The sequence below is a fragment of the Camelina sativa genome, chromosome 9, assembly GCF_030686135.1.
Source record: "Camelina sativa cultivar CO46 ecotype springtype chromosome 9, ASM3068613v1".
Classification (NCBI taxonomy): Eukaryota; Viridiplantae; Streptophyta; class Magnoliopsida; order Brassicales; family Brassicaceae; genus Camelina; species Camelina sativa.
The window spans coordinates 31,719,293-31,746,373 of record NC_141888.1 but is presented as its reverse complement, the minus strand read 5'-3'; the positions used below and the strand labels follow the sequence as shown (position 1 = coordinate 31,746,373).

Here is a 27,081-nt window from a genome sequence, read left to right as displayed (position 1 = left end):
TTTACTAAACCTGTACATAAAATATAACTACAATGTATGAGCAGTCTTAACTTAAGTAGCTAGATTCTGAACAGAATATCTGATCTTCCTAAAAGATATAACATGCAGGGCCGGACAATTTTAGATGCTCTACGTCAAAAAAAAAAATTAAATACTATTTTTATCATTGTATATAAAATCACAAAAATAGTAATATAAAAAATTGTTTTCATAATTTAGATTTAAATCCACAAACCTAAATATGTTCCTTTTGTTTGCTCCATTTTTTCATTTATCTTTGTTTTTTATGTTCATTTAAAATTTTATATGAAAATAAATATTATATTACCTAATCACTCATTATTGTTTTAAAACTCTTCCAATATGAATTTTTTTCACTAGAGTTATAAATTTGTTTTTTCAAATAAAATTTTACTTCAAAACTCATTAACAACACGTTTAGTTAACATTAATCTAATATCATTCCACCAACAATTAAAAAGATGAGATAAATTTTGTGAAAAAATAAAGATGAAATAATATTTTTCATAAACCTAATAAAACTTCATCTCTAAATTGGATATATCTACATAAATAATATATTGCTTTCTTATATTGAACTTGAACTTATAAATACTTTTTTATTTATAAAAAAACTAATAAAAAACTAAATATAAAAAGAAAAAAATAAATCTACATATAAGACTTATAATTTTTGAGATGAAATATGTCCCAAAAAAATTTGATGTCCTAACCCTTGTCTTCACTTGATTGCTCTATGGGCCGGATCTGATAACATGCAATGGTTATAATAAACTTATTTATTAAAATAAATAATCCTTGTCTTCACTTGATTGCTCTATGGGCCGGGTCTGATAACATGCAATGATTATAATAAACTTATTTATTAAAATAAATAATAAATACAATTAAAATTGAGAAAACAAAGAATACTATTTTTATTTAAGTTTTTCTTTCCACATAATTTGTTTATATTTTTATTAATTTGTATGGAACAGCAGTTATTCGGTAATTTATGAACAAACTTTATGTTTACAGTATTGTTTATGTATAGAGAAAAAGAATGCAATAGAGTATTTACTGTTTAAATAAAAGAGGAAAAGAAAATTTCTAAATCAAGAAAGATTTTGAATAATTCCAGAAAACGTATCGTATCGTATATACTAATAAACTCTTTGTATTCGTCAATATACGTAAATAAAAGAGAAAAATAGTTTTCCACTATTCCAAAATAATAGAAAGAAATTATAAAACCGACAGAAAAATATAAAAAGACAGGAAACAGCCGTTGTTGTACGTTGACTTTCAAACGAAGTATGTGTTTTCCACATAATGACGTCTGTCTTCTTTTTTTCCTATCCGTTTCCTTCTTCACATTTCTCTATCTATATATATACAAAACATATTTATCCTCCTCATTCTTATATTCATCAAACTAATAGAAATGGCTGATTTGGATTTACAGAGGAGGAAGATGCTATCTCCCAACAAGCTCCACGTCACCATTACAGAGCCGTCTAAGCTCTCCTCCGTGTCATCTCCAATCTCCTCCTCTTCCTCCGCCGCTTGCTCTGCTTACGAGCTTTACCTCCGTTTGCCTGAACTTAGAAGCCTCTGGTCCTCTCTTGACTACCCTCGCTGGATCTCTGAGCCGGTTCTCAAACCATCTCTTCAAGCTCTCGAGATCACTTTCCGTTTAATCCTCACCGTTGCTTCTGACACACGTCCTTACGTAAACCGCCGCGAATGGATCCGACGGTTGGATTCGCTCTCCACGAGCCAGATCAAACTCGTGGCGGCTATCTGCGAGGATGATAACTACGACGACGACGGGAACGAGAACGTATCAGCTGCTCCGGTCAGCAACGGCTGGAGCTCGTTGAGCTTGCTCTCTGAGATCGCCACGTGTCGAACATCGGAGAGCATTGGACAGAAGATCTTGTCTACGATCGAGAATGAGATGCGTTGGTGTAAGTACACGCTCGGTTTAGGAGAACCAAACATCACCGGAAAACCGTATCTCCGGTACGACGCAGTTTGTCGCCCGGAGGAGTTACACAGCCTCAAGAACAATCCTTACTCCGATCACATCGAGAACCAAGAGAATCAAATGCTCTACACTATTCATCAGATTCTTGAATCGTGGATTTACGTTTCCGTGAATCTTTTAAACCGAATCGAGTCGAGGATCGAAGATGGAAACTTCGAAAAAGCTTCTTCCGACGTGTTCTTGCTAGAGAGAATCTGGAAGCTTCTGGCAGAGATCGAAGATTTACACATTCTGATGGATCCTGAAGATTTCTTGAAGGTGAAGAAACAGTTACAGATCAAATCCACGTCTCAAAACGACGCGTTTTGTTTCTGGTCAAAAGGGTTAGTGGAGATGGCTAAGATGTCCAAAGAGCTGAGACAGAAAGTGCCAGCTGTGCTTGAAGTTGAGGTGGATCCCACCGGAGGTCCGAGGTTGCAAGAGGCGGCAATGAAGCTTTACTCGAGGAAGACAGAGTACGAGAAGATACATTTGCTTCAGGGAATGCAGGCGGTGGAGTCTGCAGCCAAGAGATTCTTTTTCGGGTACCAGAAGTTGGTGGCGACGATGATGGGGAGTGCGGAGGCTAATGCTAATAGAACAGCGGCGAGTCATGAGTCGTGTGATTCGCTGACTCAAGTGTTTATGGAGCCACCGTATTACCCGAGTCTAGATGCTGCAAAGACTTTTCTGGGAGAGTTCTGGAGCCAATTGGGTTGCAATGGAAGACACTGACACTACGATTAACGAATACTATCTACAGATGTAACAATACAACCGAAATTTTTGTAAGCATGTAACGATCAGTGTATGAATACATAACTCATTTTTTTTAGCACAACAACAATAGTTTCACAACATGAGATGTTACAAGTTACAATGTTACAAAATGTACAATGAGGGTACACCATACACACTAGGCTACTACTATCTCTCTTTGTAAGATTCTATGAGAAACCCCATAAGCCACCAGTTCTAAACTCTCGTTCTCTATCTTCTATCTTCCCGTAAAAGTAAGATCAGTTCTCTGTTTTAAACTCTTACTTGGCGTCAAAACCATCGATAGCTAGAACGTGAAAGTGTAGTAGTAACCAGTGGAAGAGAAAGCAGAAATGTACCACCAAGCGAAAGAAGCAAAATCACCAGAACCATAAATTGCGACTGTCAACGGCTTTCATGGAAGAGTATACAAGCGGCATTTTCCCGAATTCTGCCACAAACCGATTTACACAGTGCGTTCTTTTCTCTGTGTGCCCTCCTATGCTACTAATTCCAGTTGAACCGATTTCATATATTTTACCTACAAAAACAGGCCAAAAAGAGGAGGATATGCTCTTCATCATCAAAGGTTATATCAGAATCATCAATACATGGTTCTCAAAGTGTGGCCTGCGATTTAGAATTACCTTTCACCCATATAGCAGGAGCGTTTGTAGCATTTGCAACGAGGAACGACATTGCAATATCTTCACAGTTCCTGTTATTAGATGAAGCTCACACTTAGGTGGAGAACATTTTAATCACATTCAGGAATACAAGAAAACACAAAGAGATAAGGAACCTGTTATTGGTTGTGAATTCCCTGATTGATGCCGGCATGCTATTTGTGTAAAGGCTGAGGTACTTTTTGTGGAAGAAGGCTGCCTTTGAGAGTACCATACTATATGTACCACTCCACCAAACAGACCACCACCCGCTGTAAGTGTAGTAATTGGCTTTATCATTCTGCAGAAAATTGAAGTCAACTTTCATGTAGTAGGCGAAGTTTCTTTAAAGTTTAAACAATGAAAGAAGGTGATATAACCAATTCAAACACCATGTACAGAGTTCTTTCAATAGTACAACTAGCTGTTAGATCATAGGGATGGAGGAAGATAGATGATTCACTACTTAACTTAATTAATGGAGGGATCTATGAATTACAAGTTAAAAGGTCCCTAATAGCAAACAACCTGAAGAGAAACATTTTGACTATCTTGGTACTGTTATTTGATAAAGTAAGCTTCTTGAGGATACTCAACAAATAAAAAGTGACATACCGATTTTTCAGGCCAGTGAACACGGGGCACAAACCCAACCATTGTATCTGGAGCACTCTCCCAAACGTTGAATGCAAAATCTACCGTATGACAAGGGAATATGATATCATCATCTATTGAGAAGACAGCGTCAGTTTTCAAGTCTTTAATCTCTTTAAATCTGTTGTTCAAACTGTCTTCTTTGTTGATATCAAATCTCAGCTCAACCTCATGCCCATCTCGCGATTTTTTCTTCAGAACATTCTGAAGATACTCCTTAAGAGAATCTGATGGAGGGTTAGGTTCACTCCATACAATGTGGATAGAGTCAAGCCTAGAACATGATGCATAGTGTGAAACAGACTTCTTTAAGAGATCATATCTCTTCCATGTATTCATCAAAAGTGTATAACCTTTCCTGCAGATTTGATAAAGAAAACCATCAAATTAAACAAGAAAGAACAAATCTTTGCTGCCTACCCATAATCAAAAGGCCAACTTATTCTACTCCATAAGTCCTAACCTAACCTATATACATACCTACATATGCAATGCAAAATAAAACCACTCACCAGCTTACCATAGAAAGATTATAAATTTCATTCGCTAAAAATCACAGAATCTCAGTAGCTTCTGCATTCATATACCCATATATTCATTAAGCTTAACAACACCTAGTTTAGTTATCAAATAGAGCTCAGAAACAACACAAACTCTTTATATAGACTATAGTGAATGGAGACAAAAACTCAGAAGATTCTTTCCTTGTTCTAAAACAAACCCAAGATAGTGTATACGAATCTGGCAAAAACAAAAGTTCAAAGCGAGTCTTTAGCTTTAATAGCACTTGATTAAAAAACAAATAACTTTCCATAAATTTCATTTCCTAATAAAGAATTTAGTCTGCACCTATGGTTACCATTTAGAGATCCAAATCAAAGAGTTAAGAGGAACCAATTTAGAAGAAGAAAAAAAAAATTGAATAACGTTTTTGTGTTACAGTAAACACACACACACCTTGATCCAGAGACCCGATCCGCGACGGCGATTGAACTGTTAACCCAAGGGCGAGAAGATCGGCAAACGATTGTGACGAAAGCGAAAGCGATACAGCAGAATAGAAGAAACTTAGTACTCCTCGCCGTCACGAACTTGCGTAGTTTCTGATCTCCACGACGATACGCTAATGAACAAGTTCCCATCTCTTTACTCACATCTCCTCCTCCCATATCACAGTAAAATTTAAGGTTTTCCAAAATTTGATAGGCGGATGATTGAATAAGAAGAGAAGAAGAAAGACGACTCTGAAGTCAAATCCGTGTCAAGACTCAAGAGCGAGTAGATTCAGTCTCTCATCGTCTTTCTCTAAAAATTCACTTTGGCGAATTATCGCAGATCAGAGACGATGAATAAATTTTCTGATGTAACGCGGTGCACAGTAAGAAGAAACTAGACCGCCACGTGTTATAATCGAAACGGTTCGTGTTAGGTTCGTAACCACGATCACGACGTTTTCCCGATTTCATTTCATGACGTGGGAAAGTGTCTTAGGCTCAAAAGCGGGTCCCACTTAAGGTTTTTTTTTCAGATTTTTTGTTTTTATTTACATAAGTATATCTTTGGTTTCTTCTAAGCAAATGACTTTTTTGTTCTTTTGTTTTTTTAGGTCATCTTAATTTTTCTTATTGAATCTTGTTTTGGAATAGCTTATTGAACACACAGAGCCCAAACATAGCTGGAGCCTGGAGGAAAACGGGAAATAGCTTATTTTGTATAACGAACGGTTGAAGAAAAGTTAAAAACTAAAAGAGAGTCAATGGCGACAAAAATGTCAAATAAGTTTGTGTAATAAGAGTAGTAATTAGACCATCATTAGTGGAGAAACACTTCTAAGTTACTCACATATTAAATAATTATATAATTAATACTAAATTAATTAAAGCAATCCTAAGAGAACTTTAGCAAAATCATCCCTCCACTAGAGAACCAAAGAAGGTTGCTCAATCATTATTAATTTTGTGTACAAGTGTTTTGAATTTAAACTTGACACACACTCTTGAAAGTGATTCAACAATGGAAAACTAGAATGTAGATAAGGAAAGAGACATTGAAAGGAAATGAAAAAAGCTCAGCTATAAAAGCTTCAAACTCAGGTTTGGAAAGATCTTGATACAAAGCTTATGTGATGCATTTCTCCTTATCGCCAAGCATCTTGGAAATGTTTTGAAGCTGAGAAATTCTCCATTTGTAGCTCTTTGTTCTGCCAGTGTTGAAGTTGGTTATGAGCTCATCTACAACCAAAACATGAAACTTTAAAACCAGAACCTGCATTTTAAGAACCAAAACCAGAACCTGCATTTTAAACCATAACAATGTAAGACAGAGCAATGAGACATATCAACTGAACCCATCTTCAAACACATTCATACCAAAGGCAAACCAACAAAAACAAAAACAAGTAAACAAGTGACTATCATCATTGTCTATATGACTAAGCAGTTGCACCAAGTGACTATTATTTGTAACTTTGCTATCTATCCAAGACAAGACAAGTATGAGTGTTTCCAGATTAAAACAAGACAAGTTAGCAAATTATTAGTAATCTACCATCCAATACATGGTAAATATCTCTAGCCAATAGACATAGTCATGTAACAGAGTGTTAGCAACACCAAGTTATATAGGCAAACGTAATGTTATGGGTTGATTTACAGGAGCAATCAGATGGCAGTAGATAACATCGGACTGTATTAACATAATTTGCTTAGCTGCGAGTTGTGTAGACATTATAAGCACTAGAAATCGTCAGTGTTATTGTTCAACGTACCTGCAGCATAAGAATACTCAACACAGCGCACTGGTCTGTCATGCGTTCCCAAAATGTCCTCTTTGCCAACATTGAAAACAATCCTGCAGTATAACCAGAGAACACCAATCGGCGCAGTATAACCAAAGAACACCAATCCTGCGGAGAGAATTTAAGAGTAGAGAAGAGTACCTTCTGACTTTGTAATCGGCGCCAACACTAAAGCCGGAGAAATCATCATGAAAACAGCAATCCAGTACTGCTCCGCCGTGTAAGAACTCGCCTCGCAACGAATTGGTGCTCACATCATACAACCTCACACGCTAAGATTCAAAACAAACCCAGAAGAAGAAGAAGAAGAAATTATCTTCAGATAAAGGAGACTGTTGGAGTCAAATCAAAGACAAAGTAGAAAGGGGATTTTTGACTAGGCACTAACCTTATCCCATGAAGACACGAGGAGATGATCACTGTTATTGGAAAATTGGAGATTGGAAATGCCGTCTCAATCAACTAGCCCTCAGAGGAGAAGATCGTTCGAAAGCTCCGAAACCGGAAATTTGTTAAAGAAACGCCATAATTAAACCAACCGGAGATCCCAATCTCGAGATCGAGAGAATGAATTGAGAAAAGAAGAATCCATCGCCGTTAACATCGACAGAGAAGAAAAGAGAGAAGGGTCGGGAAAGAAAAAAAAAACAAGAAAATGAATTTTTTTGTAATATATTTACCCTACAACCTATCTAAACCTGACACGTATCGTTACTTATGGGGTTGCTCCAGCTCCTTCCTGAAGTAACGATTCTCGGATTATTAGAGAATATTATGGATTTTTTATTTTTTTTTGGCCATAAATAAGAGAGTAACTCATATAGCACTCCCCACTAATGATGCTCTTAATCCAACTCAATCATGAAGAGTTTGAAAAACTTTATAATCCAATTCATCCTATTTTAAGCAGAAATAACATTTTCAAAGTACATAAACGAAATAATCAGTATTCAGAAATACAAAAATTTGAGAAAGATGCTACTATATATCATTCATCACCAATGTAAGTTAAAAAAAATGATGATTAAAAGTTTGATTGGATAATTTTCTGCTTAGTCAAATTATTATTTTTGTGTTTCCTTTGCTATGTTACAAAAATTACAAGAGAGAAGAGACTAATGTCTCGTCTTCTTCTTCTAAGGTTCATCATCTTCATCTTGAGGAGTAGAAGAAGCAAGAGACTGTGCGAAATCAGAATCCATTACAACACCATTCATTACATGCACGATGATCTTCCCTCTCTTTATCAACCCCATCTTCTCTGTCTCGATGCCATTAACGACCAACCCACCACTATTTCTCCTTCTCCAAATCTTAAGTGTGAAACCACTCAACGACTCATACGACGCCGTTTCGTCTTTCCTTATGTCCGCTTCTTCCACTTTGTAAGGAACAACCGCGAAACCCATGATCCTCGACACGACGGCGTACGTGTTATCATCTCCTTCGTCGTCATCGTCTTCAAGGGATTTGATCTGGCGGCTATTGTTCGATCTCAGCCCTAGATCTCGGCGGAATGATTTGTCGGACGGTACGAAGGCTGTAAAAACCAGATCTTCCGGTAACATTTCGATCATCATGTTCCCGAAGTAACCGAGTTCATCGGTGAGCTCGTACCGGAGTTTGCGGATATGGTTACCGGCGGCGAGAGGTGTTTCCGGTAATTTAAGAAAAGAGAAGATGAGTATAGTTAGGGAAGAAAGAGTAATGAGTAGAAGTAAGAAAAATACTGGATTTTTCAAAAAATGAGGTTTCTTCATTGTTTTTTATATTCTACTCTTTGTGTTATGTTGACTCATCGATAGAGCTCTGCTCAAAGCTTTAGGAAGAAGAAGAAGAAGAATAAAGAATGAATGAAGCTCGATCTGGGAAAAAGGAGTTCGTGGTTACTTAGAAAAGTTACGTCTCGGAATTTGGATTTTGATGGGCTTTTTCTTAATATGGCCCAATTCATATTTCAGAATTGACCTTTTTAATATCTTATTATAATTAACCTTTTCTCAAATCTTATGGCATTCAATTAATAACTTGTTCGTTATGTAAAATTGTAAATATCTAATTTAACTTTAATTATTTATATTATAATGTTTTCCACAAAATTATTTCGAAATAGAAAAGAACAATTGCCAAAACCAAAAAGAGAAAAGGAAATTAACTAAAACATAGAAGGAAAAATTCGAGAAAAAGTAGTGCTATTCCAAATCAGCAAAAGGAAAAATTCGAACATGTAACATAACGCAAAATTGGAAATACGCAAATCGCTACTTCTATATATACCCGTGACCTCGTTGATCATAATATTCATCAAGCAAACTCACAATTTCCAACTCTCTTTTAATCTTTTTTCTCTGCGATCTTTCGAAAGTTTTCAACTTCCTTCTACAATGGAGATGTTACTTGGTGGACAAGCAACCAAAGGAGCTCTTCGTTCAAAGACGAAGATAGTTTGTACTCTTGGACCGGCATCAAGATCGGTGGAGATGATTGAGAAGCTTCTCAAGGCCGGTATGAACGTTGCCCGGTTCAATTTCTCCCATGGTTCTCACTCGTACCATCAAGAGACTCTCGATAATCTCCGAACCGCCATGGCCAACACTGGTATTCTCTGCGCTGTCATGCTCGACACAAAGGGTCCTGAGATTCGAACCGGGTTTCTCAAAGAAGGCAAACCGGTACAGCTAAAGCAAGGTCAAGAGATCACAATCTCAACTGATTACAACATAGAAGGAGACTCAAACCTTATCTCCATGAGCTACAAGAAACTTGCAGAGGATCTCAAATCCGGTGATGTGGTTCTTTGTTCAGACGGGACAATCTCTATGACTGTCTTGTCCTGTGACAAGACTCTCGGTCTTGTTCGTTGCCGATGCGAGAACTCTGCGGTTCTTGGAGAAAGAAAAAACGTCAACCTCCCTGGAATTGTGGTTGATCTCCCAACGCTCACTGCGAAAGACAAAGAGGACATCATGCAATGGGAAGTTCCGAACAAAATCGACATCATCGCTCTTTCTTTTGTTCGTAAAGGATCTGACCTAATCGAAGTCAGGGAGTTGCTTGGCGAGCACTCAAAGAACATCATGCTCATGTCAAAGGTGGAGAATCAAGAAGGAGTTATGAATTTGGAGAGTATTCTGGCGAATACTGATGCATTCATGGTGGCTAGAGGAGATCTTGGGATGGAGATTCCGATCGAAAAGATGTTTCTTGCTCAGAAAACAATGATCAAGATGGCTAATGCTCTTGGGAAACCGATAGTCACAGCCACACAGATGCTTGAATCCATGACAGTGTCTCCTCGTCCGACTAGAGCTGAAGCCACCGACGTCGCAAACGCTGTTATTGACGGGACAGATTGTGTCATGCTTAGCGGAGAAACCGCTGCTGGAGCTCACCCTGAGGCAGCCGTGTTAACAATGTCAAGGATCTGTAAAGAAGCAGAGGAGTTCATCGATTACGACACTCTTTACAAGAAAACCCTAGGAATCGTCTCGTTACCTTTATCACCAATCGAGAGCTTAGCTGCTTCCGCCGTTTCCACGGCCAGGAGTGTTTTTGCTTCGGCTCTCATAGTTCTCACCAAGAAAGGTTACACGGCTGAGCTTGTGGCTAAATACAGGCCAAGCGTTCCTATTTTGTCGGTGGTTGTGCCGGAGGGAGATGACTTCGAGGTGGTTCATGTGGCGAGACGTGGTTTGATTTACCGTGGGATTATTCCGGTGGTGGTGGCGGCGGGATCTTCGACGGAGGAAACGATAAGATTCGCTATTGGATACGCGAAGACGAAGGGGATTTGCAAGACTGGAGATTCTATTGTGGCTTTGCACAAGATCGATGGCTCCTCTGTTGTGAAGGTAATGAGCGTGGAGTAATTAGTTTTTACCTGGGCCAATTTTGCAATTTCAAATTCTATTGTTGTCAAAAATAAAGTCATGAAACTTTAAATTTCGGTTTAAACATTGTTTTTTGGTCGCATAATAATAAAGTTTGGTTATTGACTAATGGTTTGATATAATATAGCTAGTTGTAGGATAATAGAGTTTATTGGTAACAGTATTGTTGCTTCTCTTATAATACCACAAGGGAGAAAAGTAGATTATCCGGTTTATGGAAATGCATTTTCAATATATTTGAATGGGTTCTTCTAAGCGGTAACACCAATGGGAACAGTCTTGAGTCTTGATGAACTGTAAAGGGTTTCTTCGAAGCGGATGATTTCGTTCTTTGAGCCATAAGCAACTTCAGTTCTGTCATCAAGGTTGACACCAATGTCTTGTTTTATTTAGTCAATTTTGGCTGATGATATTAAATTTAACCATAAAAACTTATTGGTTATGCTTTTTATTATTGGTAGAATAGCTAAATTGTAAGGTGAGATATCTATAAATTTATATTATATTTCTTAAAGCTGATCTGTAAAAAATAAATTCTAGTGACTATATGAAAAACAAATACTTTCAAATGATAATATATGCAAAAAAATGATTATAAACATAGACTAAATCCTTAAAGCAATGTAGCAACATCATACCCCCTAAAGTAATGTTTGCGTAATCCAACATTCACTAATAAGCTTTCATCCCTGTCCAACATTTCCACGATTACGCAAACAAATAAATTCAAAATTTAACATCTAAAAGTAAAATACTTGTTAGCTTTTCTGTTAAACTAATTGTAATGACTAATGAAGCTACAAGAACTGTGTTAAAATTTTGCAACCACTAACTTGCTTTTATAAGGATTAAGACCATATAACAAAACAAACCTTTTAAATTTATAATTAGGTATATTAGACCATCTCCATCGGTCATATTTTAGAGAGGATCAGATAATTAAAATAAGAAAACAAAATCAAAAAGAAGGAGAGTGAATGGCAAGCGTGTCTCGGTGGAGATAATTTTAGACCCTCTTACGTCATTTCCAGCGGTGAGAAACGTTGATGATTGCTCAAAAAAGGATTTTTATTAAAAAATTTGTTTTTCTATTTTTTTCAATAAATTAGCGACACCTGTCACTTTTTATCTCAAGATCATTTCTCCCGTTACTCAATAGAGAAACACTTATCCTCTTTTCGTCGTCTCTCTTCATTTTATTAGTTTTTTTAATAAAAGTATCTCATATAGGTACCCTCACTGGAGATGCCCTTAGATCCTCTAATCTGCTACATGTTTACATTATATTGGTTTAATCCATTAAATAAAATTTAATTGAAAAAAAAAATTTATTACAAATAAATACTATTTAATTTGTGTGATCCCCTCTCCTCTTTTTCTGGAGATGCCGTTAGAATTTAGAATATAGTATGAAAGTTACAATGTATAGTAGATGATGCTGATGGATGTATTAGGTTTTGTTGGACAAAAATGGTTCTAAACGCATACGCTCAACGACCAATCATTTCCTCAGGCCTGGTAAGGAACATTAATGGACTAATCATCATCCCTCTAGATTGATGCTGATGGAAGAGAGATGATAATGGAAGACCAACTTATTCCTCCCTATTTGAACCGCCATAGAAAAGGTTAAGCTCTAGAAAAAAGTCTATCATAGCCGTCGAATCAGTTTAAATCAAAAAGTTTAGACACCTATTGACTTAAGATTTGGTTTATGACTTGTTCTGTTACAAAGATCAAAACATGTTTATAAAACAATTCAATAAAATTTTTAGATAATTGCAAATGTATACTATGAAAGTTGGCCAACTCTCTCCATCCTTCTGCCACAACAACAATGAAGAGAGTGCCACATGTCCATGACTAAAATCAACCAATCATCTTGAATTCTTTATGTTGCTTAACTAATTTTCTTCGTCTTCCCTTGCTTGATTTTTGTAGTAACTGCTAAACATCAACATGATGTTTTGCGTCCTTCACAAATCCAATAATTACAATGGCAGACCTCTGATAAAAGAAGTTGTGAACGGTACCAGCTTTACGTTATAACTGGATGACCCTAGCTTGTAATAAAGAAAATATAAGAAGGCTGGTATAGTTAAGTTATTAAAACTTACATTTGTCACAACTCCATATGATTCAGACTGTGGTCGATATGTGATCTGCTCAGTCTGCATCATGTCATTCACTACGCTGTGGTGCTCAACATCTATACCCCGTAGAATGATACGAAAGCCAGGTGGAATTCTTAAGTAGATTATTGATACATAACTCTGGGAACATGTCGAAAGGATGTGAGAAATGAATTTGTAGAATCAGTTAATTGAACAAGATTCAGAAAAATATTCCTATTCAAGCTTTTTAACTTTCCTCCACCATTACAGATTTCACCCTAATAAGCATGAGACTGACCAAAGCTAAGTTGGCAAAAAGACATCTTACTTGCTATTCTCTACAACTACAAATGAAAGATGATGGAAATAAATGTTTATACCCTTAGTGAGTGTTTGTATGTCAGGAAGTGCCTAGAATTAGGAAATTGAGAAGCCATTTTGATGTTTTTCTCTTCCCGATTGACGCCTCTAAGTTGGATATCCTGCAAATAAACAACATGATATGCATAAAAACCGTTTGCATCATCATCTCACATAATAATACACATACATTGAGCAATAAAAGCACGTACATGCGGATCAGAATCAAAATCAAGTTCTAACATCCCTTGATCATCTTCCACAGGTTATATATGATTATCTGTGTGCCAAGATCTTTCATCAGATCAAACTACAACAAATGAAGCAACAAATTAGTGATAACATTTGTTCATAGACAGTAATGGGGTGTTACATAAACCCACATCAAATGAGTAATAGAGAACAAAAGAAAATCTTAGTCACTTATTCATACTATGAAATTTTCCATGAGAGCTGAAGAGCCAATTATAGTGATTATTTCAGTATATTCTGAGCTAGCAACTGCTTTCACCAAAAGAAAAATATACCTGATGAAGAAGATCTTCTTCACTAGAGAATGGCGACCATTGAATTATTGGTTCCACATTTTTATCCCAATCACTAAGGGAAGACCTGATTATTTTATTCCATTCAGGATCCCTTCTTTCGTAGTCAAGCTGTCATTTCAAATCACAATACAAGAGAATATAAGGATAAAATGGAGACAATATTCATCTTATATTAAAAGTATATGCTGTGAACATGAAACATCTTCTATGACACAAAGAAATATTACCATGGGTACAACAATGTCCTCCTTTCATGTGCTCCTTAGAAATGTATATGATAGGAGCCCAATGTTCTGCGTAGAGCTAAAACCAACATCAAGTAAAATAAAATATAACAACAAATTATAACTTTAACTATTGTCCATATTCTTCAAGAAGAGAATACAATCCAACCAAAATGATTACAGACGTGTTAGCCACAAGGTGTAACAGATTGATTATAAACAACTAACCTCTTTCCATCTTTTCCAGGGCAACGCGAGAACACAATGACATCAGCTCCAAGTCTCATTGTACTAGTCTTAAATCCATTGCCATCTATAAGCAGTGAATGAATAAAGCATCTTCCACCAAACATTTCATTTAACTATCACCCGGGTTGAAAAAGAATACTTACATTGTCCAATGGTGTTTGCAAGTTTGCTTTTGGCAGAATATCCAAGAGACATGCATTGTCGCATTTTTTCAGGATCCATCCCACCCCCATTATCTGCATATCAAAAATAAGTATTCTCGTACATGAGGATCGAGCAGTGGACAAAAGTGCTACACTTTAGGCAACCACATGAATAAAACAGGTAAGAGATTCTTGCAACGTAAAGTGTATACTCTCAATTAATAACATCCTGTTTCCTGCTTTGTTGTTTTCGAGCATGTCTACTTTAACATAAGTAGCTCCACTGGCAACATGAAATAAACAAGAAAACATTACTATAAAGCATAAGTTAAATGAGCTTCAATCTGTGTAGTAATATATTATAAATAACAAGTTAAGAAATTAAACCCACCTCATCCAAAGCATTGTCCAAAAGCTGCAAAAGAGAACACAGAAAAACAGATAAAGCTCATTAGAATAGATGCAAAGTCATTATAAATGTAGCTCGAATCAAGATTAGATCAATAAAATATACCTCCAAGAGTCCATTTGTGGTTGGTTGCATTAGAATGTAAGAACTTGGGATGGACTCTTACATGATCAAAACCACCTGAGACAGTGTGAATAATATCATCCAAGTGAGACAATTGAATTTTTCATACCACATTACTGTTAAAACCAAAAATTAATTTAGTTTACCTGAAGAAAGATCCCAAGTACTGCCAGGTGCTCCTTCATAATCTCCAGCTTTCCAAAACTGCTAACAACTACCAATCCTACCGGACATAGGCCTGTAAACATTACACGGATTCGTAGGAATAGCATGCGTCACATCTACCGGCGGATTCGATTGAATGAATCCTTCCGGTAAAGTAACTTTTAACTCATCAACTGTTACCTTCTTCACATTATTCCTATCCAGTTCTGAAGAAGCTCCAAAAGAATCTTGTGCTCTCTTCACACCGATAAAGTTTCCAGAATTAAATCTTCTGTCGGCGCTTCCTACTTCCTCCAACCCACCGGCGTTTTCTCTTCCCGGAAAACCAGCCGGCGAAGTAGAAGTTGGTGAAATCTCTCGCTTCACGTTAATATTATCCATAAATAGAATTTCGGACAGAAGATGATGAAAGAATCGAAGGGAAAACTAAGAAGAGGAAGGTGAAACCGTTCTCTGCAATCTTTCTTATATTTTATAGACAAGATGAATGTGAAGAATCAAGAGACACGATCCATTTTAGTATATCCGAGTGACCTTTAGGCTTCTCAAGGAAGTGAATTTATTATATCCATCATTTAAGAAAGTGTTGTATATTAATAAAAACAGTTGTAGGGCTTGCAAAACGGCGTTAATGATGTTTAGATTTGGTGAGTTTTGACTTACATTCGACACAGTTTCTAACTATATTTTCAAAACAAGTTTGATACCATTCGTCTGCAGTCATTTTTTTGCTCTTTCTTTTCCCTCTCAAAATAGTTTGAAGCCATTCCCCTTTAGTCATAGTTTTTCTCCTTTTCTTCCTCTTTTCCTCTCCATGGTTTCTCTCTTCAGAATCTTTAGGAGGTTTGGGAGCTGTATTATTTTCCTTATCAACGCTTTTAAAGCCTTGTTCCACCCAAGTAACAGGTCCCAAACCTCCTTCTTTGCATATGGCTTGCACAAGAGCGTCAATTTTCTTATCACCACTATCATCATCCCAAACAGTTGGCTCTAAGTTGTTGATGAAAGCATTCTCAATGTTTACCTACAAAGATGTAGGAAAACAAAAGTGAAATCAACATCTTAAAAATAAATTGAATTAACCCAAACACGAAACATAAGTATCACTCCATATACCTCATCATCAATTAAGATCTGATCGACATTTCTTGTTTGATACCATTTTTTACCCTTGAACTTCAGAAGAGGAGGACTTGTGGTACCTTATGGATCACCAAACTATTGTCCGAAATTAGGGAAAAGATTGTACATCCATATTTGCAGTACTTGTAGAAAGCCATGTATTGTGATTGAGTCTCCCTCCAAATTTGCCTTCTTGACTGATTTAATCAGAGTTTTGAAAGCCAATCTGCCCCATGGATAACCCTCAAACTTGGGCAAATCGAATACCATACGAGCTCGTTTACGTAGTTTGTCTTGAGATCGCGGTCCTTGATGACAACAGCTAAAATAGACAAATACGCATAGCAAATTTTGTCGTCTTCATCTGACCAAGTTGCAACATCATTAACCACTTGCTTCAGCTCGAACATACTTGGGTTCTCGTCTACTCTGACTCTCATCTTTTTCCACAAGTCTACATGCACACCTTTTCCCACATCTATTTCCTTATCATTCTTATCTGGTAAAGGTGCACAGTTTAGACCTGTTATGTTTTTGAACTCTGATAGGGAAAATCGAGCTGGTGTACTACGGAACATGCACCATATCTCGTATTTTTTGTTGGAGACAAGTTGTTTCACAAGCAGCGTTTTGATAATCTTCGACGACCAGTTGAATTTTTATTTGTAGCAAACTGTGCAATTACCCCCAAAGGCGAATTACAAATGCGGTTCCACACTACTTCTCCAACAGCCTTTTCCACTTCTCCTAGAAATGCAATCTTGCTATGGTAGTTGAGACTTTTATCACACTCCGGCTCGCAACCAAGTGAGTATAAACTCGAGGGAAATCCCAATTCCATATTTGTTTTAGTCAACAATCTGTTAGCCATGAAAAAAACCAAAACACGATAAATCATAACTCTTAGCCACAAAGAAAACGTGCAGCCAAAAAGGAAGTGTATCATGAGTTATACCAAAAAGGACAAAACATGAAACACTAAACTCACTTCTTTTTTCGGCGGCTGTAACAAAAATACTTTTGTGTCTGCTCTCCCGTAACAGTCTCTCCTCGGATTTTTTTTAGTTCTTTCAATACTTTCGAAAGCGCGTAGATGAGCATCTTCTCTATCTTTTACCATGAAAAGTTTAAAATGGTGAGGCAAGTGAATGCATATATAAAGAAAAGAGCAACAATAAAGAATATGATTATCTACGTAGTCAAACAAACTCAAGAATTTGCTCGATCATTTAGAAGAGAGAAACTATGCCCTATCAAAGTACATATTTCTACGAGTTATACTAGTTCTTCTAGTTGAACCAATGTGCCATTGGTATTGGTAACCTACACACGGCATCAATCAACAATGCACACGGCATCAATCAACAATGACTGACCTCAACTTTGTCAACTCTGGATGAATGGTTTCGGGAAGTCGGTGAAACTCTTCGGTCAGACACAGACACTTACGGATGTTCTCTGGTGACACAAAGTCAACTGCAACTTTTGTGCACGATTGTTCATACAGAAACAGAGTTTTTGATTAGAGTTTCCACTACAAAACAAATGGTATGATGATACTAAAAGGTGGAAGATCAGAAACTATCATTTTACTTAGAGCTCTGCATTTCAGGTCAGGTCACCCAACCCTATCGACAAATCCTATACATATCCAACTCGAAAGTTTTACCTTTAGATTCCGAACTTGATGAGGACAACCCGCAGGAATAAACACCGCTTCTCCTAGATTTTGCACAAATGTACATGTCTCAATCCCTATAATAACAGACAACATAAAATCCGTTAATATAACCCAATCCAGTCGAAAAGAGAGTAACATATAGTTGTTTAATTACTTACGAAATTCTTTCTTGAGTTTTTTTTATGCTCTACAGTTAAATAGAATGATTGGTCATGTATCGGGTTATAAACCTGAAACAAAAAATCGAATAAAATGTCAGTACCAAGAAAGTAAAATCTCAATCAAAAAGGTTATTGCAAGTAGGTGAGTAATAATCTCCATAACTGGTTGACCAAATGCATGTCTAAATTTTCAGCAATGCTTTTTAATATACTGTTCTAACTTAGAAACAACTTCACTCCTAAATATGTCCCAAAGAGCACCTCCCATTTCTTGATGATTCTGTTCGCTTTCCACGTTTGGTTCTGCTTCCTCTTCTTGGCTACGATACCCAATAATACCATCCTCTTCCTTGTATTTCTGTTTCAGCATTTCAGCCTTGGATTTTTGTTTTTCACTTACAGTTACTTCAGCTATATGTGTCTGTATATTAACCGCGTCTGCCATATCCAAGTGAAGCTTAGTCGCAGAATCGCCTCTACCAAGCTCATCTGGGAACCCATAGGCAATGTAAATTTTGGTACCTATATCTGGTTTGAGAAGTTTATCAGGAAGCTTTGTTGCAATGTTAAGAATTCCGGTTACTGGATTACTATATTCTTGGAAAGGTAACGCGGATATGAACTCAGTGTAGTGACGAGGCAATGCATTCTCAAAACTATCATTAGGAGGCTAGTCTTTTAGCTTCAACATCTTAGACCATGAGCTTCCATATCTTTTTCCTTTCTTGTAACCATCAAAGAAGGAATCTGCTGCAATGTATTCCGAACAATTAGATAAACAATCAATAGTTTCAACTTTGGGTATCCCAGAACTTCCTTCTGATGATTTCATGTAGTCGCATACAGCTTGCAGCATAACGTCTGGCTCCCAGCTTAAACCAGGTATGTTCTTGAGAGTGTTCCTAACGATTACTGGTTCACCTTTTGCCCACTGCTCTTGAAAATGCAGAAGCCCTTCTTCTTTTAAGACATTGCAAGATTCAGGAGAGAATAAGTAGTTGTCACTTGATTCCTTCCTCGAAGCTGTTTTTCTCTTCTTATCAGTTTCCAAACCAGGACAGCTACAGTTCAACAATCTAGGAATTTTCTTGTATGACGCCATGATAGTATCTGCTTTCTGTTTCAAGTCTGACATAAATGTCAGCGGTAAGATTCTTGTGAGCTCCATGATAACATATTCACCACAACCAGATGCAAAAAAGATCCTTCTGTTATGATCAGCGTGCCACTTAATAGATTGGTTAGGATTATCTTTGTCCTCAGGAACAGAGTTGGAGCTCGATTCTGAAGCATGTGAACCGTGCACATATTCCTTTCCTTTGCGAATCTCTTGACAGCATTTTAAACAAAGTTCATACTTGTCATCATCACCATCATTAAAGGAGCAGCATCGGTGCAAGTCAAAAATTGAAGTTTGGCAGATATCACTGCAAGACAAGATGATCTGCAGTAAGATCAACTAAACTGAAATGAAAGATCCTAACTTTGTATTAGATAACATAAGTTGCTTACCAGAACATACATTGATTAACGGGGGCTTCTATCAGAGTTGCCTTAACTTCAAAAGGCTGTATTCCTATAGTATCAGGTCATGTATATAATATGTTAGCAGAGGTCCCTCAGAAGGAACATAAACCAAGAATTAGTAGCGGAAATTCATACCTTGAATCTTTGCCTCGACTTCAGTCTCATGCTTCTGAGCTTCAATTATCTCATTAAGAAGCAGATGCATCGATGCAATCAGGTACTCGAGATGATGGCATCTTTCAGAATCCGGTTTCTTCTTTGATACCTGTTAAGACAGAAAAACAATCAAAAACTAAATCTTCTGCAATTAAAATATTGAAATTGATGCTAACGATAATCTCATTTACCTCAATTAAACCCTTCAATTTCAAGCATTCCCCGCAGTTACAAATTTTGAGGCAAAAAGGACATTTTTCAACAACACCCTTCTCACAAAATAGATGTGGATACCTGGAAAAAACAACAAATCGAGTTGACACCAAAACGTATTTTAGCAAAATGCATTTTAAAGTTTAGACAGAAACTTACCATTTCCTTGTACATTGCTGACAATACATTCGCTTTTTACATTCATTACAAAGGATAAGCGTTCCCTTATCTCCATCCAAACACTGATGGCAGAAATTGTGGTCTTTCTCCATGTTTCAGTCACCAGACTTCAAAAATTTTTTTGCAAGCTGCTAGAAACACTCTGAACTCACACGTCAAAGCAACAAAAGCAAATACAAACATACAAAGCAGGTCATGAACCATTTCAAGGACTATAAGTCTATAAGAGTAAGATTGGCTCTAAACAAATCATATATATGTAGTCAGGCTTTCTCTGTAAAAAAAAAAGATATATGATATCTCATATCTGCAAGATACATGACACATGCAAATAATTCCACACCCTTCGTTCTCATTTCTTATTATATGTATATGATACTCTCAAAAATAAACAATGCCCCCACACACAAACACACACATGTAACATATCCTAAATATACAAACTCTTCACCACGATGCATAATGTAACATATCACCACGATGCATAAATATACAAACTCATCTTCACAAGCCACGGTTTGTATGTATACATAAACAAACTTAACGAGATCAAGCAATTCAGAGAAACACCAACACACAAATCAAACAAAATTCACTAAGATTGAGTTTTTATCGTGATATACTAATTTGTTATCATGTTCGATTAGCTTTTTGGTCTATATTCAGAGAGATGGTCGAACACAGACACACACACACACACACACGAAGACTCACCTTTCTTTGGACCATATTGTTCTCGTTGGAAGCAGATTGGTTTTGTTGTTTTCACCCCATATGGCCATTGACAATCTAAAGACTTGTTTATCATGAGCATTAGTAAAATCTATACTATGAATGTTGCAAATCTATACTATGAAAGTTGGCCAACTATTTCCATTATTCTGCCACATCAGCAATGAAGAGAGTGCCACATGTCCATGACTAAAATCAACCAATCATCTTGAATTCTTTATGTTGCTTAACTAATCTTCTTCGTCTTCCCTCGCTTGATTTTTGTAGTAACTGCTACTTCAATCCTTTTCGTCTGCCCTTGCCTTGATTTTTGTAGTAACTGCTCCTTTATAATATCTCTCACATCCTACTGTTTTTTATTTGTAGTGTATGAAGATGTGTGGAAGATGAAGGTCAACTACAGAGAAAGGTGAACTTGAAAATCAAGCATATTCATAGAGTACTCTTTTGAAGAAATCACCAACGATGGCTTTAGAATATAGATTAGAATGCTAAAGATAATAAAAGATTGAATTTTCTAAAGAAATAAAATTGTCTTATACTGATGTTAAGACAATCTGAACATCATCTATAAATTGTCTAATTGAAACTGATTAGTATGCTTATTGTTCCAAATAGCTGATGAGTACAGCTTGTGGCTGTTTAGCCTTCTCAAGAGTCTATATCCACACATGAATGGATTTATATTGGTTGTAACTGGTTATTTGTTTTAGCTTACCTATACTATTTTAATGCATTAGTAATGGTTTATTTCTTTTGCTCATAATAGATTACTAGTTAGTTTCTTCGTTATGAGAATTGCATGCTATGTTTTGCTTACTATTTTTTCTAATTATTCCTATATTTCTTGCTTTGGTACAGTGTAGCAGGTTCGAAAAAAACAAATCCTTATATGGCAGGAGTCGTGAATATATAGAGAAAGATGTTTAATTAGTTCTTCTAATTATAGTTTGTAAGTGATTATATTCATTCCCATTCAATAACAAACAAGAAAAATCAAAATTCTCTCTTAATTTTACATTGTTGTGTTGTTTTCCTTCTCTGCAAACATTTTTCTATGACTCTATCTCCTCAACTATAAACAAGATTGCAAGTCCATTCTCACTATGGTGAACCTTAAGGATTTTTTTCTTTGAGTGGTGTTGTTTCTAAATTTTTATTTTATGTATCTAGGACTGGTATGTGTGTTGTTAAATGTAATCTTACTATTAAATAAGAAAAAAACTGGTCATTTTGTGTTTGATTCTTAAGAGGTAGAATAGATTATGAGACTTGGGAATTGGCCAAATTTACTACAGTTTTTTTTAAACTGCTACAGTGCCAATGAAAAAGAAGATTCAATTATCTGTGTGGCTACTCTAAATTTTCAGTCACATGATATCGTTCACCATAGTTTGTGCTTTAGTTTTTGACTATTCAACACACGATCTCATACTGACAGTAAAAATATAATTGTTCATATCGCCAAAAGATAACCTACGAAATGTGCATGTACTCATCTAGTATCCATAATAGATAAAGTATGGCATATATGTACCTTTGAGCCATAATAGCTACTGTATCAGCGTCACTAACAGTTACTAACTTAATTCGTTATGTAAAATTGAAAATTTCTAATTGAACATTATTCATTTATCTTTTAATATTTTCCTCAAAATATTTGTTAAGTTCGAAATAAAAATTGCCAAAACCAAAAAAAAAAAAAGAAAAGGAAATTAACTAAAACATAGAAAGGAAAAATTCGAGAAAAAAAATTACTATTCCAAATCAGCAAAAAGGAAAAATTCGAACATGTAACATAACGCAAAATTGGAAATTCGCAAATCGCTTCTTCTATAAATACTGTGACCCCGTTGGTCATAATTTTCATCAAGCATCCTCACAATTTCCAAGCCTCTTTGAAACTCTCTTTTAATCTTTTCTCTGCGATCTTTCGTAAAGTTTTCAACTTCCTTCCACAATGGAGATGTTACTTGGTGGACAAGCAACCAAAGGAGCTCTTCGATCAAAGACGAAGATTGTCTGTACTCTTGGACCGGCATCAAGATCGGTGGAGATGATTGAGAAACTTCTCAAGGCCGGTATGACCGTAGCCCGGTTCAATTTCTCCCATGGTTCTCACGCGTACCATCAAGAGACTCTTGACAATCTCCGAACCGCCATGGCCAACACTGGTATTCTCTGCGCTGTCATGCTCGACACAAAGGGTCCTGAGATTCGAACCGGGTTTCTCAAAGAAGGCAAACCGGTACAGCTAAAGCAAGGTCAAGAGATCACAATCTCAACTGATTACAACATAGAAGGAGACTCAAACCTTATCTCCATGAGCTACAAGAAACTTGCAGAGGATCTCAAATCCGGTGATGTGGTTCTTTGTTCAGACGGGACAATCTCTATGACTGTCTTGTCCTGTGACAAGACTCTCGGTCTTGTTCGTTGCCGATGCGAGAACTCTGCGGTTCTTGGAGAAAGAAAAAACGTCAACCTCCCTGGAATTGTGGTTGATCTCCCAACGCTCACTGCGAAAGACAAAGAGGACATCATGCAATGGGGAGTTCCGAACAAAATCGACATCATCGCTCTTTCTTTTGTTCGTAAAGGATCTGACCTAATCGAAGTCAGGGAGTTACTTGGCGAGCACTCAAAGAACATCATGCTCATGTCAAAGGTGGAGAATCAAGAAGGAGTTATGAATTTGGAGAGTATTCTAGCTAATACTGATGCTTTCATGGTGGGTAGAGGAGATCTTGGGATGGAGATTCCGATCGAGAAGATGTTTCTTGCTCAGAAAACAATGATCAAGATGGCTAATGCTCTTGGGAAACCAATAGTCACAGCCACACAGATGCTTGAATCCATGACAGTGTCTCCTCGTCCGACTAGAGCTGAAGCCACCGACGTTGCGAACGCTGTTATTGACGGGACAGATTGTGTCATGCTTAGCGGAGAAACCGCTGCTGGAGCTCACCCTGAGGCAGCCGTGTTAACAATGTCAAGGATCTGTAAAGAAGCAGAGGAGTTCATCGATTACGACGCTCTTTACAAGAAAACCCTAGGAATCGTCTCGTTACCTTTATCACCAATTGAGAGCTTAGCTGCTTCCGCTGTTTCGACGGCACAGAGTGTATTTGCTTCGGCTATTATCGTTCTCACCAAGGGAGGTTACACGGCGGAGCTTGTGGCTAAATACAGGCCGAGCGTTCCTATTTTGTCGGTGGTTATGCCGGAGAATGCTCAAGGGAATGATTTCGAGTTGTCTTGCTCGGACTCGGTGGCTCATGTGGCAAAGCGTGGTTTGATTTACCGTGGGATTATTCCGGTGGTGGCGACGGGATCTTCGACGGAGGAAACGATAAGATTCGCTATTGGATACGCGAAGACGAAGGGGATTTGCAAGACTGGAGATTCTGTTGTGGCTTTGCACAAGATCGATGGTTCCTCTGTTGTGAAGATAATGAGCGTGGAGTAAACATATTTTTTACGCGTGTCTATTTTGCAATTCCAAATTCTATTGTTGTCAAAAATAAAGTCATCAAACTTTTAATTTCGGTTTAAACATTGTTTTTGTCTTTTGATCGCATGATAATAAAGTTTGGTTATTAACTAATAGTTTTTTTATTATGATCTATGGAAGTTTTGGTTTAATAAATAATAGAGATAGTTTGTCAAAAAAAATTTTAAAAATTGGTAATAGTTTTGTTGCTTCTCTTATAAATAACCCAAGGGAGAAAAGTAGATTATCCGGTTTTATGGAAAAAATAAACATACATTTCAGTTTCCTCTTTTGAAATGGGTTCTAAGCGGTAACTCCAATGGGAGCAGTCTTGAGTCTTGATGAACCGTAAAGGGTTTCTTCAAAGCGGATGATCTCGTTCTTTGAGCCATAAGCAACTTGAGTTCTGTCATCAAGGTTGACGATGGTCTTGTCGAGTACTGACTTGTATCCATCACTGCTGAATCCACCAGCATTCTCTATGAGCAGACCAAGAGGAGCCACTTCGAACAACAGCCTCAACTTTGCCTTAGCTGTAGGAGAAGTCACGTTGGTGAAGATTCCTTTCTCCTTCACAATAATCTACCAAAAGAAAGCAAGTAAACTGTTAAAGTCAAGGTTTCATTCACAAGTAAAGAAGAAATCAGGTTAAAGTGTCAAAAGAGTAACGAACCTGGTTAACGTCAGGAACCATTCCTCCGGTGTATCTCAGTGTGTACTTCTCTTTCACGTAGTAATCAATCAGCTGAATTCACAAAGAAGAAAAGCATTCAGGAAATTTTACATTGTGGATCAGATTCAAGTTTGATGGATTCGAAAGCAAAGAACCGTGTTGTATTCGGAGTTGTCGAATGTGGCTCTTAAGTTTCCTGGTGAGAACATTTTGCCTTCTGCGATCTCTGTTGTCTCCTTTACATGCTGCCATTTCCCTGATAAAAACATTTTGAGCTTAGTTGAAAGCTACCAAAAGAGTTGGATTAGACCAAAAACTCTAGTGAACCTTCATCAAGAAGCAAGAACTCATGGGTTCCTGGGAACCCCTTAATGGCCAAAACATAAGTGGTTCTTGGACCGTAGATTCCCATGGCTGCAGCCACTTGGTCTCCTCCCGTGACTCCAGTTAACTTGTCCCCAGGCCAAACTCCAAATATGGTTCCCACTGTGAAGTTAGTATCCACAATGCTTGATCCATCCAATGGATCAAATGCAACACTGAACCCACCTGTCCAACAAATATTCATATTCTTCAGATAAACATGTCCGCACAATTCAGGAAGCTGGAACTGTCAATTAAAGTTCTGTAAACTAACCTTCCACTGGACCTCCCATGTCTTGAAGCTCAGGTACTTCTTCAGAGCAAGCATACTTGCACACATGCGAGTATTGCAAAGCCTAGATAAAACCAATACACAAATCAAAAACCTAATGATCCATTTTCTGATACAAAACTAATGAAATAAAGTGAATTTGAAAATGTAACAAAACCTCAAAGAGAAGCTTATCAGCGAGCATATCAACAGCGAGTTGTTCATCACCAAAGGAATTAACACAAGCTGTTCCACCACAAGAAGCTGTTCTAACTTTGAAAGCTATTGTTCTCAATGCTTCTCCCATACACATGAGCAAAGTTCTCAATCCCTTGTCAGGAGTTGCTTGTGCCAAAAACTCTTCCTATTAAATTAAAAAGTAAGAAACTTTAACTCAAAGATCGAATCTTTTAAAACACACAATTTGAATAAAGATTGAGCCTTTTGAATAGACTGTACCAAGCTTTGGCCAATTTCACATTTGGTAACACTTGAAGCACCATTGCTCTTAGCCTTTGTGGATTTCAACTGCGATTTTGGTAATACTCGTAGTGAATCTCCAAAGATTGAGCTCGATTTCAAACGCTGCTTATTTCAAAATATCACAGTCAGTAACACTAGTACTAAAACAAATCCTACTCTGTACTCACACGTGACAAGTGCGTGTGTGATTAAGTAAAGTCAAAGTTATATGCAGAGGAAAACGAACCTTGAAGCTGGAGGATGAGGAGAAGGAAGAAGGAGAGACCAATGTAGAGGAGGATCGTTGAGAAGAGACGCTTGGGGGAAGGATCCCACGTGAGTAGCATGCGATACTGGTCTCCATTGTTAAAAAAAGCTCGAGGTTTGATCAAAGAAGAAGAAGGAGAGGTCTGAGTAGAGAGAATGGTGAAGACAAAAAAAAATCTAAAAAGAAACCACAAGTGGACTTGGGAAGAGATAAAGGATGTTAAAGGTCAGAGTGACACGTGGCAGTGGCTGAAGAAGATATGATTTAGAGCTCTGGTGATGTGCAATTGGGCGAGAGAGACGATTGAGGCAAAGAGGCTTTGATTTGCGTTCATACATTTTTTTTTGTGTGGTTATGGTTATCTCTTTTATCATCATATTATGAAGATTATATCATCTCCAAATCTTTCATATCATTCGATTGCTCACCACTGATGTTGAAAACCAAAAAAAGGTGATATAGTATAATTACAAACATTACAATAAACCAAAATTAGTTACAAACTAACTTATAAAACCTTCTTTTTGGTTCTCATGCATCAATTTTACAATTCTAACCGCATAAACAGGATAAAAGAAAATATTGATCATCTATTTGGTAATTGGGCTCTATTTTTATGGTAATTGGTTAGTGGGCTTTCTTAAACATTG

At 37.0% G+C, this 27,081-nt stretch overlaps 6 protein-coding genes and 3 pseudogenes across 6 annotated transcripts; 3 read left to right on the top strand and 6 right to left on the bottom strand.

Annotated features, from left to right (window-relative positions):
• The first annotated feature begins 1,278 nt into the window (after positions 1 to 1,278).
• Positions 1,279 to 2,870, top strand: LOC104712230 (nematode resistance protein-like HSPRO1). Its single transcript, XM_010429082.3, has one exon. The coding sequence runs from the start codon at positions 1,445 to 1,447 to the stop codon at positions 2,762 to 2,764; it is 1,320 nt and encodes a 439-aa protein (XP_010427384.2). The 5' UTR covers positions 1,279 to 1,444; the 3' UTR covers positions 2,765 to 2,870.
• Positions 2,837 to 5,548, bottom strand: LOC104712231 (glycosylinositol phosphorylceramide mannosyl transferase 1). The gene is made up of 5 exons (XM_087464674.1): positions 5,065 to 5,548; positions 4,069 to 4,465; positions 3,591 to 3,754; positions 3,436 to 3,506; positions 2,837 to 3,329 (listed from the first exon to the last, which is right to left on the bottom strand). The coding sequence occupies exons 1-5, from the start codon at positions 5,274 to 5,276 to the stop codon at positions 3,169 to 3,171; spliced, it is 1,005 nt and encodes a 334-aa protein (XP_087320800.1). The 5' UTR covers positions 5,277 to 5,548; the 3' UTR covers positions 2,837 to 3,168.
• Positions 5,549 to 6,004: 456 nt separating this feature from the next.
• LOC104712228 (uncharacterized) lies at positions 6,005 to 7,543 on the bottom strand. Its single transcript, XM_010429079.3, has 4 exons — positions 7,293 to 7,543; positions 7,046 to 7,176; positions 6,875 to 6,957; positions 6,005 to 6,399 (listed from the first exon to the last, which is right to left on the bottom strand). The coding sequence occupies exons 2-4, from the start codon at positions 7,092 to 7,094 to the stop codon at positions 6,226 to 6,228; spliced, it is 306 nt and encodes a 101-aa protein (XP_010427381.1). The 5' UTR covers positions 7,095 to 7,176; positions 7,293 to 7,543; the 3' UTR covers positions 6,005 to 6,225.
• A 326-nt stretch (positions 7,544 to 7,869) lies between these two features.
• Positions 7,870 to 8,765, bottom strand: LOC104712229 (uncharacterized). Its single transcript, XM_010429080.3, has one exon. The coding sequence runs from the start codon at positions 8,662 to 8,664 to the stop codon at positions 8,041 to 8,043; it is 624 nt and encodes a 207-aa protein (XP_010427382.1). The 5' UTR covers positions 8,665 to 8,765; the 3' UTR covers positions 7,870 to 8,040.
• A 511-nt stretch (positions 8,766 to 9,276) lies between these two features.
• Positions 9,277 to 10,778, top strand: LOC104712225 (pyruvate kinase, cytosolic isozyme pseudogene; annotated as a pseudogene).
• A 1,963-nt stretch (positions 10,779 to 12,741) lies between these two features.
• LOC104715691 (protein MICRORCHIDIA 7-like) lies at positions 12,742 to 15,510 on the bottom strand (annotated as a pseudogene).
• Positions 15,511 to 15,757: 247 nt separating this feature from the next.
• LOC104715690 (lysine-specific demethylase JMJ29-like) lies at positions 15,758 to 20,261 on the bottom strand (annotated as a pseudogene).
• Positions 20,262 to 22,789: 2,528 nt separating this feature from the next.
• Positions 22,790 to 24,370, top strand: LOC104712224 (pyruvate kinase, cytosolic isozyme-like). The gene is made up of 2 exons (XM_010429073.2): positions 22,790 to 22,982; positions 23,037 to 24,370. The coding sequence occupies exons 1-2, from the start codon at positions 22,862 to 22,864 to the stop codon at positions 24,368 to 24,370; spliced, it is 1,455 nt and encodes a 484-aa protein (XP_010427375.1). The 5' UTR covers positions 22,790 to 22,861.
• A 215-nt stretch (positions 24,371 to 24,585) lies between these two features.
• Positions 24,586 to 26,914, bottom strand: LOC104712223 (sedoheptulose-1,7-bisphosphatase, chloroplastic). The gene is made up of 8 exons (XM_010429071.3): positions 26,411 to 26,914; positions 26,161 to 26,286; positions 25,880 to 26,065; positions 25,705 to 25,786; positions 25,395 to 25,616; positions 25,223 to 25,323; positions 25,068 to 25,139; positions 24,586 to 24,976 (listed from the first exon to the last, which is right to left on the bottom strand). Exons 1-8 carry the CDS (start codon positions 26,525 to 26,527, stop codon positions 24,698 to 24,700), a joined length of 1,185 nt encoding a protein of 394 aa, XP_010427373.1. The 5' UTR covers positions 26,528 to 26,914; the 3' UTR covers positions 24,586 to 24,697.
• Positions 26,915 to 27,081: the final 167 nt, after the last annotated feature.